The sequence below is a fragment of the Saccoglossus kowalevskii genome, chromosome 20, assembly GCF_978046115.1.
Source record: "Saccoglossus kowalevskii chromosome 20, keSacKowa6.1, whole genome shotgun sequence".
In the NCBI taxonomy this organism is placed as follows: domain Eukaryota; kingdom Metazoa; phylum Hemichordata; class Enteropneusta; family Harrimaniidae; genus Saccoglossus; species Saccoglossus kowalevskii.
The window spans coordinates 13,372,401-13,393,066 of NC_140660.1; the positions used below are offsets into that span (position 1 = coordinate 13,372,401).

Genomic DNA, 20,666 nt, shown 5'->3' on the forward strand with positions numbered 1-20,666 from the left:
TTAAATCGTTATTTTTGAACTATGTTAAAAAAATGCATTTTTTGACACTTTGTCAAATTTTTTAAATAATTCAGAACAACAAAAGGTATCCTATCATAAACAATATATGATTTTTTTTCTCTCACCAGCCTACAATTTGAGATATGGCATAATATCTCCGCCACAGAAACCTATAAAAGCGTTATAATACTGCCAAAATAGCCACTATCTACTAAAATACAACCACCATTTTCTCGAAAATTAAACTGGTGACCCCTCCTAAATGTTTTTTAAAGTCATTATCATTGTATTGCCTTAGAGTACAATTTATTATAAAATGAATACATTTTGAGTATTTTATGCGTGAGTCGTCTTCTACCAGTACCAGACTAAATACCGTTCTCAATACATATGTTATCTAAAAACTGCAAGGCGTACCCAAGAGAGAGAGAGAGGGAGAGAGAAAGAGGGTGCAATAAATATAACATGGCCGATAGTCATGATCATTACGTCATTCACCGAGGAGTCTGAGTGGTCCGCGATTGACTCATGGACCACCTGTCAAACATTGACAAGTGATTACATGTCTAATACCATGTTCGTTTGTTCTGTCCACCCTTTGAAGAGAATGGTTTAGTCCAGCTAATGTGCGTGGTTCTTGATCTACTCGGAAATATTGACTGGCACGAAACAGCTGTTTGGGGCGAAACATTTAAGGGCGAAGCAGCTTTGTGGCGAAACAGCACCGGGACGAAACAGTACCAGAGAGAAACAGCATTGGGCCGAAACGGCATTGGGACGATACAACACAAAACCAATGCATACAGTGATATTAACAAACGGGACTGGGAAATTAAACATCGGAGTTTTTCAAATATGGTAAACAACTTTAAAGTATATTTTAGATCCTAGTGTGGCTCGATAGTCGCCCCAGAAATCTGGACAACCTGCGCACACAGCGAGGGGGACACTTCGGGACAATCTGAACACATAAGTTCAGTACTACTTAGAATTCATGTTTATAAATGTTGTAAATCGTGATTTATTCTGAATTATGCCAACGATCATGTTTTAAAACCCCCGTAATTTGACGAAACAATAAACTACGCAACCGCGCTGTCGCTTTAAATTGTTAGTACGCACGGGTAACTTACAACGTATGCGCACGAACAATTGCGTGGTTCCTTTGCTTGTTCGTTCGTTATATCATCAATCGAAAACTAGTCTTTGCACTGTGAGATACTAGTAGGACATACATCAAATGTCGAATTCTAATAGCGACAAATAAATGCAATGGTTTATGTATTGTCTCACATCATAATAATAACGTCGACAACCGGACAAAAATAGTGCGGTACGAAAGTTGCTGGTTAAATCCTTCAAATGATTTCTACACATAATGCATTATTCCTATCGGACGATGTTGTTTTGATCTGAGTTCGCCAATAATACATACTGTTTTAATATATTTGTCAAGTTTTAAATGACGAAAGACCAAATTGCCAAACTAGTTCTCCACATTAACCTTCACCCACTTACGACGTCACATACATATTTCGCTGCTTGAGGGCGCGACTTGCTATTAGAAGGTCTATTTGCACTCATTCAATCCTCAGGGGCGGACATCCGGGCATTTTCACCGCCTGGCAACCATCGCGGTGAAAACAAAGGCCAAAAACTCGCAAGAAACGGTACTTTGGGATGGTTGGTTGAGACTCCCCTGAACAGTGTTAAACAAGATTAGCCCTGCGTGTGTAACATATATAAATTTGGTTGTTCAGGATTACTTCAAAGTTGAGTTTGTGTTGTTTTCTCGAATTTTCACCGGCTCGTCCGGCGTTCCACAGCAGCCCGCACAGAGCCCATAGAAATGCATGGTACCAATCTCCTTCCCAGAGGCCTTTGCGCTTTACGCAATAGAGCCTCTGCCACAGGCAGCCTTCAATTTTGTGGTCAATCACCTCACTACGCACGGCCATTTTCCTGTAGTTTTTACATCTGAAAACGTATGTGACATCCGAACTATTTATTAATGTCAGACTTCAGTAGAAACGTAAATACGAACCATTTTATCACAGACTATGTTTTGCAAGGTAATGTTATTGTAGTGAAATGGCGCACGTGATAAACTAAAACTAGGGAAAACAGCGTTCTGTTTATGTACATAAGATGGGGAAAGAAACATTAAACACTAATTTTACTCGGAGGGATTTCCTAACAACCCCGTTCGTCTTGTTTTCTGGTGAATATTTCAATACTATTTCTAGCTTGAACGGATTCGATTCTCTGCGTCTAACAGTTATAGAACACACTGGTTCTAATAAGTTTATAAAGTTAGCAATTTATTGTATAATCTAATGTCTTGATAACTTTGAAAGGATTGCACTTTCCAAGCGTAAAACATGTATGTTTTAATTGAATTAACCGAACAGTTCTTTCAGATTTAGGACGTAAAATGTTTTATTAAAGTGATTGAAGTAACACGGTGGCTTAAGCGTAACCGTGTTAACCGACGGGATCTTGTAGTTCGAACACATTCGAATATGCAAATGAGTTCTATGCATATACTGAAACAGAAACTATTCCCCCTATAAAATCGTGTGGATACGTATATCAGTTGTCGATTTCCACCCGTATCATTTCAGCCACTGTAACTCGGTCGTGGCTGTTCAGGGGGTTCCTTTTATTTTCGAAAGTTGGGCGAATAAAAAACTGTTTCTTTAATTATCAATTTGTACAGAAACAGCGAGAAATGCCAGAACCATCTCAAATATTAAGTCCTTGCTGGCAGACTGTATCGGCATGGCGTTATTACAGTAATGAAGCGTTTTTTTACGCAAAGCGACTATTAGAATGTTTTCAAATTACGTCTCTTGGTCACGTGCTTTTGGGACGGAATCCCGGCTAAGTGGAGCAATATGGCGATTACGAGTTACCTGCGTCCTACTTTCCATTCGCAAGGAACGCCGGGAACCAACGAACTAATACACCTTCTCAATAGGGTAGCGACAACTGTTTGGTTGTAAAGACGTTCGTCTTTTAGATCTGAAATATTTGACGAATGAAAAACCTTAGATCGATGTGAATTGCGTCATTCTTACACGTAGATACTTACATAGGCATGCACTTTACCGCTAGAGGGCGGGATTTCTATGTAAGAACCGGTGGTAGATTATCGAAACCGGCCAGTGTGGAGACAAATTGGGAATACTTTGTATTTTATGAAGTCGATAGGACCGTTATGATTTTATATTGTTTTCATATCAGATATTTACATGTTATGCCGTGATATGATATATATAGGCAAATGAAAGACGATTTGTAATGTTTCCTATACGACTGGCCACGAACGAAACAGTTCATTATATGACGCACTCGGGCAAAAAACACTGTTAAACACTGCGATAAAGACTTTCCGTTTTCGACATTGTGAAATTCTTTCGTTTTTATGCAGAAAAATATAGTATTTTTACCAAGTGAAATCATATTTATTAAAGTTATTGTTCATACATGTGTTGTTGAACACACTACATAGTGTGTAATATCATTCAGTTTCTTTCAGTCATAATTCGAGACAAATAAAAAGCAAAAAGTATACAGAATATAGCAAATTATCTTTTTTCTGAAATATTCTTGTGTAATCGGTAATTATAAAAATCATGATTATTCATGGGTGCATGGGGAATACATTTCGTTATGAATTATTCCCAATATAAATTTCTGAATTACCTTATGCAAATTATATTTTTCTGTTTTTTTTTTGTTTACTCAAAAAAAACACCGAAAGAACAATGTCGGCAAATGGAAAGTTTTTATCGTAGTGTTGTTAATTTCAGCCACCGTGACGGCAAACGTTTTCCGAATTGGTTGCCTCGTTTATCTGTATACACCGTCACATTCGGGGATAAATTGTTAATAAATGTCGCATAAGCCAGGTAGGATACGAAAACAGTCATACAACGTCATGTCTATATATTTTAATCAATTCACACTGATAGCGTGTTAAATTTACCCTTTCGTGAAGTGCGATTATGTGTCATGAATTTGTTTTGCGTATCTGTTGATCGACTTAATTAGTTGATTATTAGCGAATTGCTGTGTTATGTCTGTCATCGTTTCGGCCTATTTGAGATCCTGGACGGAACTTGGCTCAGTGATTTGGAACTAATTACGAGATAACCGTCGCTATTCGGACAGTTTGGTATTTGTAGTTATTAATGTAGTAAATGATTAATCAAAGATATGACGTATTCAGTACTTAGTGTGATTGGCTTTACGATAGAAGGCCACGCCTTAGAGTCTTTTACTGCTTTGTAATTGGTTAGAGTTTTGAAAATGAATAAAGTTGTTTGAGTTGGTCTTGGAGAGTGCACTAGGAGAGACGGCAGTCCAGTCCAGTCCAGTCTGAGTGCAGTCCTGGATAGCCTTGGGCGAGCCTCGACGCAGTCTAGTCTTTGGCCAGCCTTGCGATAGTCCTGGGGACTTTTCCCCAGGGCGCTGTGTCTTATAGAGTGCTCGACTGACCGACTAAGACGAGAGTTGAAACGTATTTCAATGTGCGTGTCTTATTTGACTGTAAAGCTTAAGTGACTTTCCCGGTCCGGTACCTCAAGGGGACGCGATATAGAGACGAGACGAGTTTCCCCCCTGGCAAGTGTGGAGAACCCAAGAGAGAGAAGAATTTACCCCGTCACACGTGAGTGGAGATCCCGGGCAGGTGTTTAACACACATTGACATCCTGTGAAAAAAGTGAAATGACGAAGAGGTGTCTTTCTTGTGAACCGAACTAACAGCTCCATGGCAGAGACGACTCGAAAACCGCGCTTGACGACTAACGCCTTTACCAGTATGGCACCGATGAACGACGCTGAAGAGATGAAGACCTCAGAACCCCTTCGGAAGGACGAGTATCGTATAGGACTGAATAATTAAGAATTGAGCGACATTAAAGACAAGAAGATGAACGACCCGGACTAACGCGACGACAAGAGGAGACGCTTATAGACTTTGATTAGAACTTTAGCTATTTGTGTATTGCTTAGAGTATCGCTCACTGGACACTGTAACTGACACTGTAACTCAAGACGTTGAACTCTTTTCCACAATCCTAACCCTATTGCTCAGTAAGGTAATGTATTGCCTGCTTTTTATTATCGTTTTTACCGTTTTTTTTTGTGATGTTGAATTGTATGTATGTAAGCGCCCAGATCTTTGTTTTGAAGTGATATTTAGTGACGTTCGAGGTCCTTTATAACGATTTAAGCGCGCCTCAGTGGACAAGTATTTGCAACACAGTGTTATGAGTTTTGTGAAGTTTTATGGTGTTTTAATGAGTTTATGAGTACGGATTATGATGGGAGGAATGATGCCCCCACGTGTTTTTAAGAGTTTTGAGATTTGTCGAGTACAGAGATACCGACGTTTTAAGAGTTGTTTTTGTTTATGTGTTTTCCGGAATACTTCTGACGCTTTTTGAGTTGAGAGCACTTTGTAACGTTTTTTTAATGTCTTTTTGAGATGAGAGTTTGGTGCGCTTATATACTTATTGTTTGATATCGTAAGCTTTTGTTCATAATTGACAGGATTATATGTAATTCAGTAGTTTCTATCGTTTTTGCTTTTCCCCGTCTTTTTTGCCAGAGGAGTAATGTGTTATGAAAGCGTCTTTGCACGCCGTTTGACTTTTGTTTAGATTAACGACTTGTGAGTTCAGTTGAAGTTTATAAGCGTATATGACAGGAGTTTGATTAATAGCTTTTTTTTATTCATTGTTTATTAGTTACCGCTTTGCAATGCTTTAACCGAGAGACGCATCCCTGGTAATCACGTGATCATGCTGTCGACTGCAGCGATTGGCTGATCGCTTGGTTACACCGCCACGCCTTATTTTTTTTTTGGACCTTTTGATATAGAGTTTGTAACCTTAGTAACGGAGACAGTGCAGCGAAGGGTTACCTCGGCGGACTGTTTGAGAAAAGTGAGTCGATTGGTAGCCATTCCCTTGTTTTTTGATTTATAACCATTGATATTTGAGACTTTATAACCAGTGTTTTTAGACTTTATAATCAGTTTATTAATCAGTGTGTTTTTCTCTTTTGATTTATACCTCTTTTTATTAGTATTGTATTAACCCTATGACGATGAGTAGATGACGGTATCTTTGATTTATGAACGTGTTATGCCGGGAGGCATGACTCAGTTTGAGTGAAGGGATGTGTCATGAATTTGTTTTGCGTATCTGTTGATCGACTTAATTAGTTGATTATTAGCGAATTGCTGTGTTATGTCTGTCATCGTTTCGGCCTATTTGAGATCCTGGACGGAACTTGGCTCAGTGATTTGGAACTAATTACGAGATAACCGTCGCTATTCGGACACTTTGGTATTTGTAGTTATTAATGTAGTAAATGATTAATCAAAGATATGACGTATTCAGTACTTAGTGTGATTGGCTTTACGATAGAAGGCCACGCCTTAGAGTCTTTTACTGCTTTGTAATTGGTTAGAGTTTTGAAAATGAATAAAGTTGTTTGAGTTGGTCTTGGAGAGTTCACTAGGAGAGACGGCAGTCCAGTCCAGTCCAGTCTGAGTGCAGTCCTGGAGAGCCTTGGGCGAGCCTCGACGCAGTCTAGTCTTTGGCCAGCCTTGCGATAGTCCTGGGGACTTTTCCCCAGGGCGCTGTGTCTTATAGAGTGCTCGACTGACCGACTAAGACGAGAGTTGAAACGTATTTCAATGTGCGTGTCTTATTTGACTGTAAAGCTTAAGTGACTTTCCCGGTCCGGTACCTCAAGGGGACGCGATATAGAGACGAGACGAGTTTCCCCCCTGGCAAGTGTGGAGAACCCCAGAGAGAGAAGAATTTACCCCGTCACATATGACAGAACGCATTTCCGAGGAGCGTTTGGCAAGCTCTAATAGGACGTTATAATTTTGTGCAAACATCGTATATTTTATATCACAAACATAGCAAATAAAAAGCAGTTTTTTTTAAATTTGTATTGGTCTCATCAACAATTAAAATCCGATTTTTTTGGTGACCGCGTGGTAGACGAAAACGCAACTTTTCTTTCCTGGTGTTTTTCCTAGGCTTGTGCAGACGCAGTCTTAATCCACCGTGGTTTTGCGTGTATGCATTTCATAAATGTACCATTGACTCACAACGCGTGAATTTTGTTATTCAGGCTTCGAACTGTGCCTGTACACGTTCAAAATAGGTCGAACCACTTGTTCCATAGCGAGGTCACAGTTTGAAAGTGTGGATGAATGCACAATAAAACAACGGGGCGTGTCTATTGTGTACGCCGAGCGAATTAGGGGTACTAGAAGTATCTGGTTTTGAATCTTACAGGACGCGACAACGTACACTGTAGGTGAGTCGTGAGTGAATTATATCACAATTGCAAGCGATTTTCTGTGAAACCTGGCCCAGGTGTTGTTCATTGCGCGCTGATGAGCTGGTACTGCACTGACGTACTACATCGGTCGCTTGTAGCTGCTGTTGCGAGCACTGGTGGTTGTACAGTGAGCGTAGTCAGCACGCATAATTAAAGAATGGTATGTCGTGTTTATTGCAATGTGTTGTCGCATACCAAAGATGTTGTCTTATTGATTCGGTACGTCATGGGGAGGGGGTTAATTACGACTGTGTTTACGGTCGGGGGTTGGGAAGGCACAGCGAAGGCAGTCGAAGTCAGCCGACAATTAGTACATAACCTCTAAGTGGAACGCCTAAGTGGAAGTATTTTGAGTGTTGCTCATGCATAAAATGGCATTTCCGCGGAATCAGACACTGACTGCAGTGTATTCCTGTACTCCATTGATTTACTGTGTAATACACAACGCAGCAGTGGACGCATCTTCGCGTACTTGTTGCACGGCAAGTTGTACAACGCAATTACCCCCTCACGCCTTACACAGTTTTCGATGTGTCAGGAAATATATACTGATATATCCGGGGCAAACACAGCCAAGATACGACCCTTAAGTGTGCCAAGGTTATTTCCGTTGTATGTGTTTGAACGTGCGTGTTTCAAAACAAGAGAAACGATTTCTTCACGTGTCACGATTGTCGAGAAAATTGATGAAATGACGCCTTGGTGATTTAAAAAAAAAGAAACTTGTTTGTAAACCCCTGGAGGCAGAGCGTACTAGGTCAAACATCTTATACCAGTGTTATTCAGGCTATGGTCAAATACACTGTCAGTGTTACCGGTAATAATAACGTTATTAGTTTTATTTGTCTCTAACGTGCATGTATGTTTATAAGGGTAGTTACCTTTTTAGTTAGCAATGGGAGAAATATGCACATTTTGTACGTTAGGTATTTTTTAAATTCATGACTTTCACGTTTGAAATTTTCGCCTCCGAATGTTGCTGAGGAATCGTTGTACGTTTCGCACGTTGTGCACGTTTCGCACGTTGTGTACGTTTCGCACGTTGTGTACGTTTCGCACGTTGTGTACGTTTCGCACGTTGTATATGTTTCGCACGTTGCGTACGTTGTGTACGTTTCGCCCAATTCGCACTTTTATACTTACGAACTGGAAGCCTTGTACGTCTATCATTTTTACATTTTTAACTTTCACGTTTCCCCCCCCCGACTATTGCAGAGAAATTCTTGCACGTTTCGCGCGTCCCAGTTTGGTATCGCGCTTGACTCTTTCATCCCGTTCAACAAATTGATTGGTTCATTTGTTCACGTGACCGTTGGTCGGGGTATAATTTATTCGGAGGCTATGAATAGATTGTGTATCATATGCGCAACTGCATCTGTAATTCTCTTTTTAAAAGTGTAGACAACTGTAAAACGTATCATAACAGGCATCCATCTATGATAGATTTATTTTTGTATTTAATTTTTACTTTGCCAATATTTACGATTTTCATCAGTTCTCCATTGAACTTATATAGACAAGCCATATATCATGCACATGCGCAGTCAGAGTTACGCTTAAAGGCGCGCCATGTTTGCAGTTTGGTAAAAAGGCTTGTAAATTGAAGACAAAAACAAAATAAAAATAAATAAAAAAACAACAACATGCTTTAAAGACCACACATGATCCCTATATCGCACGAGCCTATCTAGTGGATAAATCGAAGCACCCCTGCGTAAATAATGGAATATCCTTCTCGGGTTAGAGCTTAGTAGGTGAAAGACATTGTCCCGTGAATCTAATTCTGTCATGCTTCAAAATTAATGAGATTTCCACTTTACAGAAATGGCGAAAATCGAATGTTCACGTATATTCTGGAAGCAATGGTTTCGAAGTAATCTTCTCCTGATGCTGACGCTAGTTGGCGTCTTGGTTGGATTCATTCTCATACCAATTATCAAGGTAATTCTTTTAAATGGTATTTCTTTTTAAGGAAGAATTTGAAAAATAATCGCATCTTAAAAAACAGGACAAAGAACATCAACTTTATTTAAAAAAAAATAGTAAAATTGAATTACTCCGACTGGATCAGTCTGCTAATTCGCATACTGTATACAAGTCAGAATACGGCATCAAATCCGCCATTACTGCTTTCCTCTTCGTTCATTAAGGTATAGATGCCGGTTCGTGGGTACTTGGGAGCGAAATGTTGTTTTTTTGGCCTTTTATTATTCAAACAATCTTGGCTATAGACTGTTAACATTTTGCAGCATTGTGAATAGTGGAACATACTCAAAAGACGGTTTAGCAAGATGCTTAGCAAGACTTAGCAAAGCTGTACATAAATAATCAAAAAGAAACATGGTGAAAAAAGTAATGACGGGATCTCCATATTATGCACTATATTTAACTTTTCACAACACGATAATAGGTTTAAATTTGGAACTGTTACAGGCATTTTAGTTATGAGCATTAGCAAACTTCTTACTGAGTGAATGGTTATGCAAATTAGCCATTATCTCCACTTGTGTTTTTCAGTTTACCAGGGAAGTTCAAATCTAAATAGCTTTCACAATTGTTGGTTATTTTAAGTGAAACTTTCACACAACGTTTAATCAGTTGTTTATTAGCAAATGAATATACCTAATTTGCATAATAACATGGTGCGCACCTATAGCAATAATGACCTGATTTACATAATAACATGGCGGACACATACAGCAATACTGACCTTATTTACATAACAACAAATGATAATTTTATTTCAGTGACATATATAAACTAACAAAAGTACAGTAGACTGTTGCATTTTCCGACTATTACCTGTATTTGTTGTTTTCCAGCCCCTCAATCCATCAGACGATGTCGTTATGTGGATTGGTCTGCCGGGAGAGCTGTTTATGAGAGGGCTATATTGCATGGTGATCCCAGTGCTAACGGCAAGTGTCATAACAGGTCAGTACGATGACGTAATGTGCATGCCAAAATATGGATAGTGTTTCGATTATTTCATCGAATAGGTGATTTTCCGTTCAACTGCGAGATCTCGTGAGTTGCGTGAAAGACGCACGCCGAACGTCCGCCGCTAAAATCGAACGATTTGATTTTGATCTCGAATTTCTTTATTTCATAGCTCACATCGAAAAGCCGATCTTTGACAGGGGAATATTGCGTTTGAATACCCTTACTTCATCGAAATTGACCATCATCAAATGTATACAACACATTATTAAGCATGGAAATGTCCCCCAAAATACTTCGCGTTTGTCAAATCCCACGCGATGTTTGACGCCACTACGATGCTATGACCTTTGTTTGTCCTGTTTTTGCGTTCGATTTCACGCATAACGCGTGATTCTCGCAGTGAACGGAAAATGGTCTATTCAAGCGAGATTTCGCCTAAAATGTTTCTGGGTACTAATCAGGTAGTCGCCAACTCATAATATTTGAAAAAGTTGGTCATAAATCGCATGACAATTGGTTTATTATGTACACTCATGTAGCTATTGTCCCATGGCACCATTTTTAGTATTACCGTTACGTTTTTTGAGAAACTTATATATTTTTTTTAAATCGTGATGTTGAGAACATATGGAACATAATATCATTGAATTTTTTTTATTTTTTGTGACTTTTTAAAACCCGGATTTAAAACTAATGCAGGATAGCAAAACGTACCGCATGAATAACAATATATGTTTCATCCTATGTCACAAGGCAACAATTTGGGATACGGCATAATATAATAAAATCGTCATAATACTAATCATATTGCCTCGGAGTACAGTTTATTGTAAACTGAATACAAATTCTGAGTATTTTCATTTACGAGTATGCTTCTTCCGTAAATGTTATAGCCCACTGGTTTGACGGTGTGCGTGAATTGTGGGAAGCGCCGGAGGATTCGTCCTTGCTCAATATTTTGACCCAGCCCTCCCAAAAAGGAGCTCATCCTCGAGAGCCTGAGTGCACTCCATTAGGGCGTCACGCTACCTTGCTTAAAGGGCGGTAGTCGTCGCGTCACGCATGCGCAAGATGTATGGGTCTCATATAAACGAAGATGGCGACTTTGACTGTCAAGCAGATCAACGAGTACAAACTGAGACGTTACCTAGCTATATTTAGGTATTTTATTAATTAGTGCAAGTGGCGCTCAGGTCAGACCTCATACACAAATACACAAATATTGCACATGCGCAGCTCGACGACCAACGCCCTTTAAAACAATTGAAAACAAAAATATGTTCATGTGCTAAGTCTACCTCGGTAATCGTGGATTTTATAATCGTACATTCTATCACTGTTAATGTCACCAGCCACTGCGTCTGTCGACCCGAAAACCAATGGTAAAATGAGTGGCTATAGTATTGTGTATATGGTAACCATGGTGTTCTTTGGCGTAGTGGTTGGCACTGTGTTGACGATCTCAATAAAACCCGGTAGAATTGCTATCGGTAATGACGATGATGATTTCACGGCGGCACATTACGAGACACAGGACGTTATCGCCGACTTACTAAGGTAATTATACTCACTAAAACCAAATGCATTGTAGTTCTTAAATGCAAATGGCCACCGAAGTCTCGTTGAAAAAGTGAGAGCCACGCGAGACCAGCCGCCATCTTGCTCCACATAAACATATAACGCAAACTAAGACTTTTATGAAAGCCCAGTGTTAAACCGGCCCCGTGTATGTTGGAAAGTTAGCTTCTTTTATACATGGAGTCGGTAAAATACGAGAGTTTTAAAAAGTTTTTAATATTTTGTATCACTGGTGAATGGGTCATGTTCATCTTCGTTCGTAGCTAGTCGTATTACAATCCCTAAAATTGTCCTGTGCGAGGTAGTGACGTTAAAAGAAAAGTCAAGGCTAACAATATATTACTTCCAGATGAAAGAGCTCGGCAAATTTAAGAACATGCAATTTACATTTTTTATATCACTTTTCATTCTCCATATTCATCTTGATTCTTCAGAAAAGGATTATGGGTAAAGTATAACATCACATCCACTGTTGACAAAAATTGAGAACATGATGTTATCTATAACTTCAAAAGTTGAATTTCAAATTGGCTGAAAGTTTAGAACATGGTAACATACATGCCAAACATACATATAAAATAGTTGTCATGGCAACAGAACTGAAAATATTATTTTTGTGTTTTTCTACCAAATTCTCAAATGTCCTGATATTGTATACAATTTATCAATGTCAGTAGGTTATATGGGTGATATAGAATCTGTTGACCACAACAAGGGGACAAAAAGTGTCATTTTTTTTACGTTTTTGGTAACATATTCATTTTATGTGAATTTGCAACATTCTAATTTTTATTACTATAATTATATACATGAGTAAAATGCAAACCTAAAATTTGTACAAATTCGCATCAGTATTTCTCACGTTATAGATGAAGGCATTTTCTCAATTTTTCACAACTGTGGATATGATGTCACACTTTACCCACAATCCTTTGTTGAAGAATCAAGATGGCGAACTACATATTACTGATAAAAAAATTGAATATATATAGAATGAAAAGTGATATACAAAAAACTGTAAATTGCATTCTCCTACATTTGTATAGCTCTTTCTTTAGGGAGCATTATGTTGTTTGGCTTGACTTCCCCTTTAATAATCCTTATTAGCGAGTGGCCGTTTAGACCTCGCTGATCGCGAGAGTGCAACGAGATTTGTTTTTTTACCCACCAAAATAACGTTCTATTCTCTTCTATCATCGCGCCCAATGTTCTCCTGATATATGGCACCATGGTACTAGTATTTGGCACACAGGACGCGATGGGGGGGGGGGGGGGGTAACAATTTTCGAAGGATAAAAACAAGTCTCGTGGCTTATCGCTCTCAACGAGATTTCGTCGGCCATTTGCATCTGAAACCTATTAGACTAGTATGCGTGGTATACTCACATCACGCGTACGGTACCAGTTTAATAATGTAATACTGCCATTGTAGTTTATAGTTACGACTTTCTAGAGGTATTTTCTTTTCATTTTTTTTCCATCACTAGAAATCTGATTCCAGATAACCTCGTGAAAGCCTGCATTAAAACGGTAAGAGACGTTCTTGATATCAACATACTACATCAAGTCTTGTCCACAGATCTCATTAACATGTTTGTTTTTTAAAAATTATAAATGCTCTACGGTGAATGAATAAAACATTGTCAGACTCAGAGCCTACATTTTTAGAAGATAACAAAAATAGGATTACGAAACTCTTTGTAAATATATGGCAGTTTCAGTCATTTTACACAAGTTTTTAATAACAAAATAAAATATTTATAGTGTCCCAAATTTTAAATGTGTGGGTTAATTTTTGTATATAGTTTTTTTTTATAAATAAATACAGTTTTTACCTTGCCCGTACCATCAAAGATGGAAGGGAAAGGTATATTAAGGGAAAAATTTTGTCCGGCGTTGTCGTCGTCGTCGTTGTCGTCGTCGTTAATAATTGTTATTGTGTGCATAATAACTTTACTAATTCTATTCCAAACTTTATCAAACTTGGTCACCTTATTCATCAGTATAAAGTCTTCCCTGAGTATCATGCAAAAATTGAGAAAATCTGATAAAATATTTTGACTGTTTCTACTTGACTGATCACTGGTGATACACATCAAAGGTCACTGATCTCAGTGGAAATATGCATTGTTGTATGTGTTCAATGAAGCAAATGATTTATCTTGTAATAATATCTTTGGTATGGATCTCAGAATCCCATACTGGGTTTCAAAACCAACTCATGGAGAGATTGCACAGTCTGATACACATGTGCAAACCTACCAATTAAAATCTTTACAGAAAACAAGATGTCAGAAAATCAATATAAGCACTGCTATGAACTGGGTGCCAAACTTTGATCAAGATCTGAAGCTAATAGAAAATCTGTTTAGTTAAAAGTTATCAAATCAAAAACAATACATAAAAAATACATTAAAAGCAAAACATTTCATCCACATTTTAAAAAGAAAATTATTCTAAAATATATGTATTCTGTATTTGACAAACAGTTCATTCGACAAATGAAAACTCACAGGAATATGTTTCAGCTATTAGAACAGAATGATAGAGTTTTTATAATAGTAGTTTAAAAACGCACTTCAGAGATTGCAGTGTTTGAAGATATAGTTTCTCAGGAGGCAACAGTACTGTTGACTTCTCCCTCCACTGGACACCAACTATTTAAGTTGATTTGCATACAAAGCAGAGCTTGCAACATGATAGCTATTCATAAAGGGTGTTTTTTTACTTTTCATATAATACAGTAGTCACACAATGAGGCAGTTCATATTTGTCTCAGTAAATCATTCATTTTTGACAGACACCTGTACAAAATACTTGAACTAAAGCCAGCTAAATTTTTCTGTTATCTTGCATGTTTTATGAATCTATTCACATCTAAATGCAGCACTTTTTTTTTGCAATGAGACATTTGTTTTTATTCTAAAATATCTCAATTACTTTCAATAAAGCTGGAAATTATGTTCCTTAAAATAATTAAACAAATAAGGCACCAATGTTTTTGTAAGATATTTACATCTTTTAAGGACATTCGGTAGACTGATTCCCCACTGTTGGTTCAACCCCAAAACTTGTTTGTATTCAAAATTAATTATGACAATGCATATTTATATTGAAACAAACTATGATAAAGGGAATTATATTATATAACAAAGGGCAAGGTCACCAGAGTTCAACTATGTTTTATTCTGGATTATTCTCTGTAAATTTTATTTTATTTCTTTAGTGCATATTTAGGGAATCGTCACCTGCGCATGCGTCAGATGATCATAGCGTGTCATTGTTTACAAACAAGCGTCTACCCACAAGCCGTTGCGTTTTTAGCGTGTGTTGTTATCATCGCTTGGGACTCAATTTCCGCCCGTGCGCAGGTGACGACCCTCCCGCTTTAAGTCTTGATTATAACAGGTTTACACTGATTACGTGTTTGAAGAGATTCCCACGGACAATCAGACCAACATGACGGGTAACAGTACGTACAGCGTGGAGCTGACCACTACATCGGATGGCGGCAATTCTACGACATCTACTAGTTCACCAGCCAGTCAACCGGAATTCCGCGTCGAGTCGAAATCGCTAGCATACGGTGACGGGACAAACTTACTGGGTATGTTGAAATTTGCTTCGCGGAGGTTGGTATAAAACAGAAAAAAAAAATGTGGAACACTCAGTAAGATACATTACAGAGTTAGCCGCTATCTCGAAGTTCATTATTAGTATTGTTTTGTCCACAGTCCCGTGTTTTGACTAACACAGCTCTGCGTTTAAAGCGCGGTAGTCGTCGCGCTGCGCATGTTCGACATTTGTGTTGATAAACATTGATTTTCCCACAATCCAATGCGCTCTTCTAATGGAAATCACAAGTATGAGGTTTGACCTGGGCGCGACTTGCACTGATTACCACCGGTGACTCCTTCGATACCTTCCAATCACATGATTACCTAATTAAAGCTTGGAAACGTGTCAGTTCGTACTCGTTGATCTGCGCAACAGTCAAAGTCGCCATCATTGTTTATATGAGACCCATATATCTCGCACATGCGCAGCGCGACGACTACCGCGCTTTAATGTAGAAGCCTACTCATAATTGTTAACACAATTGGTCATGAAGCTAATGTCCCATGGTACAATGAAATAGCATTATTTTGTGTGTTACAGTTAAGCTTTTTGAGAAACGCGTCCTAATATTTCTTGAAAATTGAAAACAATTCCATAGAATACAATGTTAAAGGAAAATTGCATTTTTTGACACTTTTTAAACCCCAGATATTTGAAATAATTCAGAACAACAAAAAGTACTCCGTCATTAACAATATATGATTTTTTTCAGCCTATGTCACCAGGCTAGAATTTGAGATATTGCATAATATCTCTGCCATAGGAACCTATGGTAAAAACATTATAATAGTGCCAAAATGGCGACTTTCCGCTAAAATAGAACCATCAATTTCTCGAAAATAAGGCTGCAAAATGAATAAATTCTGTTTTTTTTAAATTTATGAGTAGGCTTCTACCTTAACGATGATACGTTTGCTTGTTCGTTGCAGGGTTGTTGGTTTTCTCCGCTGTATTCGGTATAACAATGTGTTTCGAGAGGGCGCTCACACTACCAATGTATAACTTCATGGTGGCACTGCGACTGATCTCAATCAGAATTCTGTCTGCATATATATGGTGAGTAAATGATTTATTTTCAGTCGATGGAACACAGAGCCAAATTGATGAGTTATTGGACATTTAGACAGTACCAAGGCAGCTGCAATATAAAAAACAGCCCCATCGCGTCGAAAGTCGACGTGAGCCCTATGTTGCATATAGGAGTCACGAGCCTGCGTAAAATGGGGCGTCACGAAACCGCAAAAACGTCTAATTACCTGCACCTCTCATCTCCAGGTTGTTGCCGATTGGTACAGCGAGTCTGATATGCAAATCGATGCTGAAAGTCGACAATATCATCGCTGTGTGGAAATCACTGGGGTTGTTCTCTGCTGACGTCATTGTTGGTCTCGGTATCCATGGCTTGATTACGTTACCTCTGACGTACTTCATAGTAACGCGAAAGAACCCTTACTTGTACATGTTGCGATCGTTGAGGGCGATCGTCATGGCGTCGATTACTAAGACAAAGTAAGTAATGGTGATGTCGCCAATCAATCATTGTATTTAATATATACCAGTACCTTCCATGTATATACATATTGAAATGGGACGAGGCCATATCCCCATTTGACCGAAAAGTGGGTAACCAGCGGAATAGTACTCTTGTACCTAGGCCGTAGATTTCATTATAGTTGTCAGTGTATAACGTAAAGAAACAACACATAAAACACGCCACTTGAAAACAGGAGAGGTGAAAAACTGATTTTAACTTAGGGCTCTATAGAAAAGATTTGAGCCCCACTCCAACGCCCTCTACAGTTCAATTTTCTATCCCACAATCCTTTGCAAAATCCAATATGGAGTTAGCACATTTCTTCCCTATACTGTAAAGGGGTTAATTATTCACTGGGTTTTAATTTTGCTTATTTCGCTGACTGGAAAATGCGCTAAATTAAAACCCAGTGAATATGTAAAATTTAGCATAGAACACATTATCGAAATGATAAAACGGTGAATTTAAAACCCTCTGAATATTCCTGAAATGGTAAATCAGCGAAATTTAAACCCAGCGAAAATTAGTCATTTTACAGTATTTGTCACCCTCTGTCGACACACATGCGGCAAATTACATATGTCAACCGTCTATAGTGATTTACGTCCAAAACAAGATGGCGCTGAGGTCACTTTCATACACAGTCTTGTAATTTACTAATGTAGATCTCGTTAAATTTTTTGTTCTCACCCATAGTACCGCTAATATGCCCGAAATATTCCAGTGCTGTATTGTAAATAACAAAGTGAATAAGAAAGTTGTAAACTACGTTGTGTCCATGATGGTTGCTATGAAGAGCGATGGGTCAGCGGTGTTCATTATCAGTGGTTCCCTGTATCTAGCACAGACATCTGGTATGGCCTTGAATGCAGGCCATATAATAACCATGGCGTAAGTATCGTCGTACGTAACTAAATAAACGGACAATTGAGTTTACAAGGGTATTGGATTGAAGGTTAAATAAAAGAACTGTTTCTCTTATGTTCTCTTTGTTGTTTACTATTGACATTTTCCTTCAGAATTGTTGCCTGGGTGATGGGTTTATGTTTACCCGCAGTTCCGAGTGCCAGTCTCGTTTCCATAGTAACAGTTTGTAGTTCCGTTGGCGTCCCGACGGATAATATTGGTCTGTTGGTTTCCATGGAGTGGCTACTGTAAGTTTTCATTTTTGTTTTTTTCTTAGGAGTGAACCATTGTAAACACTGAGAGGGGCATGGCAGGAAAACTGTACCTTTTCCCTTCATTTAGTTCTGTGCTTTTTTTCGCTGTATATTTTTTTCTGTGTAACATTTTTCTCTGGGAAATAGTCGTGCAGATTTTTTTTCCTGTAATTGATCAATGAGAAATTATTTTTCATGATTTTTTCCTGTGCATTTTGTTCAATTCTGCCATCGCCCCAGAGTTCCTAATGGTTCACCCTTACATCAATCTGACATTTCTGCCATTTAAATAAAATGTTTAATATTTGTTTTAAATAAGTGTTAGATATTAATGATGTACAAATATGATAATGATTTAATTAATATTCGTTCAATGTTTAATGAACCATAATCTTTCGTTCAGTATTTTGAATGTCATTGCCTAGTCTTATCGAAGCCATTTTCTATTCAGGCCACATGGCGATGTACATATACACAGAAAATATTCTGAGGCGCAAGCTTTTCCCAATTTTGTAATTTTGTTGTTGTTGCAATTTACTCGAACGTTCGGAGAAGGTTTCTAATTTGTCTTTTGCAAAAGTATGCTGACAAACCGGAAGCTTTCGGTCGCCATTATCATAATGCATTATGGTCATTTTTGTGTTTCTCACTACAGCGACGCACTTCGCACATCCGTCAATTGCATTAGTCACTGCCAAGCAGCAGGATTGGTCGAATCTTTATTGGGAGATGACGTCACCAACGAACCGATTAAAAATGAAGAGGATGTCACAAACAAGAACAAGACAATTAAGAATGGAGCCAATGACCAGACACACTCAAATGAAGAATTGAGTACATTCATATGAAATGGTCTTACTCATGACATTCGGTGGAATTGTGAATATTCTAATAATTCGGACAGATTATTGATTTCATTTTGAGGCCCAATCTTCATTTGATGTCCTCAGTTCTAGACCCCGGAAGTAATTTATTTCATTGCCGCTAGGAGGAAAGAAATAACACTCGCACAACTGGCAATGACGAGTCGACCAAGTTTTAATTTCAATTAATAAACTAATAGTCTAGCACGTTGAAAGTACCGTCGTGATGGTAGTCACTGAGGTTCCAAGTCGCTTATAAACATATATAACATATTACGAAGACAATAAAATAAAAATAAAGATGAGAGAAATTGTGAGCTCGTAATTATGTCGTTTCTATCAACCGATACCCACAATGCACCACAGTCACACGAAAAGAAATACCTGCGTTGGATTGTTGGTTATTTTTGCTTTGATTGAATTTTCTGTACTTCTCAATTTGTTCGTGGTATTTACTCAATGATATCTAGTTGAATTAAAGCGGGGGAGTCGTCACCTGCGCATGCGTCAGATGGCCATATCGTGTCATTGTTTACAAACAAGCGTCTACCCATGAGCCTTTGCGTTTTTAGCGTGTGCTGTTGTCGTCGCTTGGGACTCAATTCCCGCGCGTGCGCAGGGGACGACCCCCCGCTTTAACTCATAACACTGGTTTATGTGTTACAAATTTAGTTTCTATTATTACATTTATTTCAGGCTTTTTAAAAATAATGTGAAAGAAAAACAAACGCATGTACATGTGCCACAATATCAAAACATATAGGTAAAACAAAAACTACTATATTAGAAATACAAGGCATAATCGGGTTACCACTGTTTATAATTCTCTGAAAATAAACGGTAAAGGTGACTTCTAAACCTAAACCTAAACGCAAAACTGTCAATATTACAGCGCACAATACAAATAAACAAACTACCAGCATGATATAATTTGATTTGATTTAATTTAAAGCGAGGTGGGGTGGGGGGTCGTCACCTGCGCACGCGCGGGAATTAAGTCCCAAGCGACGATAAAAACGCTAAAAACGCAAAGGCTGATGGGTAGACGCTTATTTGTAAAGAATGGCACGCTATGGCAATCTGACGCGTGGGCAGATTTGTTGGATTATAATATTTGTTCATAATTAAATTTTCAGACAAAATCTTGAAGATAAAAAATTCTTGCACGAACTTTTGAAAATATAACAATGACACTGGGTAAAGAATTACACTCAACAACTTCAACTGATATAGAATTCTTGTAAAGCATAATCACGGTTCTAGGGTCAGAGACGGCGGCACGAAATGTTGCATGGGCCGAGATCTGCTCACCAACCTCGGAGCTTGAGGCATGCTCCCCTTTAAAAATGTTGAAATCTAGACTTTTGAAGGACAAATTTTGCTGACACAAAGGGTTTCAGTTAGATTTTGGACTGAAGGGCGACGCCCTAACATTTTTTCGTGGGGCGATTCAACAGTTGTGTCTGTATTATTAGTTTGTTTCTGTCGCTAGTCAGGAGCCAATATGGAATATTTTCCCCAAATTTGGTCACCGCATCCGATCTATCTGGTCAAGAAAATGTATGCTAAATAAATAATAAATAAATAATAAAT

The 20,666-nt window shown here is 38.3% G+C and overlaps 1 protein-coding gene across 2 annotated transcripts; it reads left to right on the forward strand.

Moving 5' to 3' along the window:
* Positions 1–659: 659 nt before the first annotated feature.
* On the forward strand, positions 660–19,398 carry LOC100371672 (excitatory amino acid transporter 1-like). Of its 2 annotated transcripts, none has more exons than XM_085494201.1 (11): positions 660–858; positions 9,200–9,318; positions 10,200–10,311; positions 11,673–11,877; positions 13,386–13,428; positions 15,307–15,505; positions 16,446–16,572; positions 16,792–17,025; positions 17,747–17,941; positions 18,070–18,204; positions 18,866–19,398. In XM_085494201.1, exons 2-11 carry the CDS (start codon positions 9,202–9,204, stop codon positions 19,056–19,058), a joined length of 1,560 nt encoding a protein of 519 aa, XP_085350327.1. In that variant the 5' UTR covers positions 660–858; positions 9,200–9,201; the 3' UTR covers positions 19,059–19,398. The 2 variants fall into 2 exon arrangements, with proteins under 2 accessions (XP_085350327.1, XP_085350328.1); XM_085494202.1 differs by lacking the exon at positions 660–858 and adding an exon at positions 7,313–7,353.
* The last annotated feature ends 1,268 nt before the right edge of the window (positions 19,399–20,666 follow it).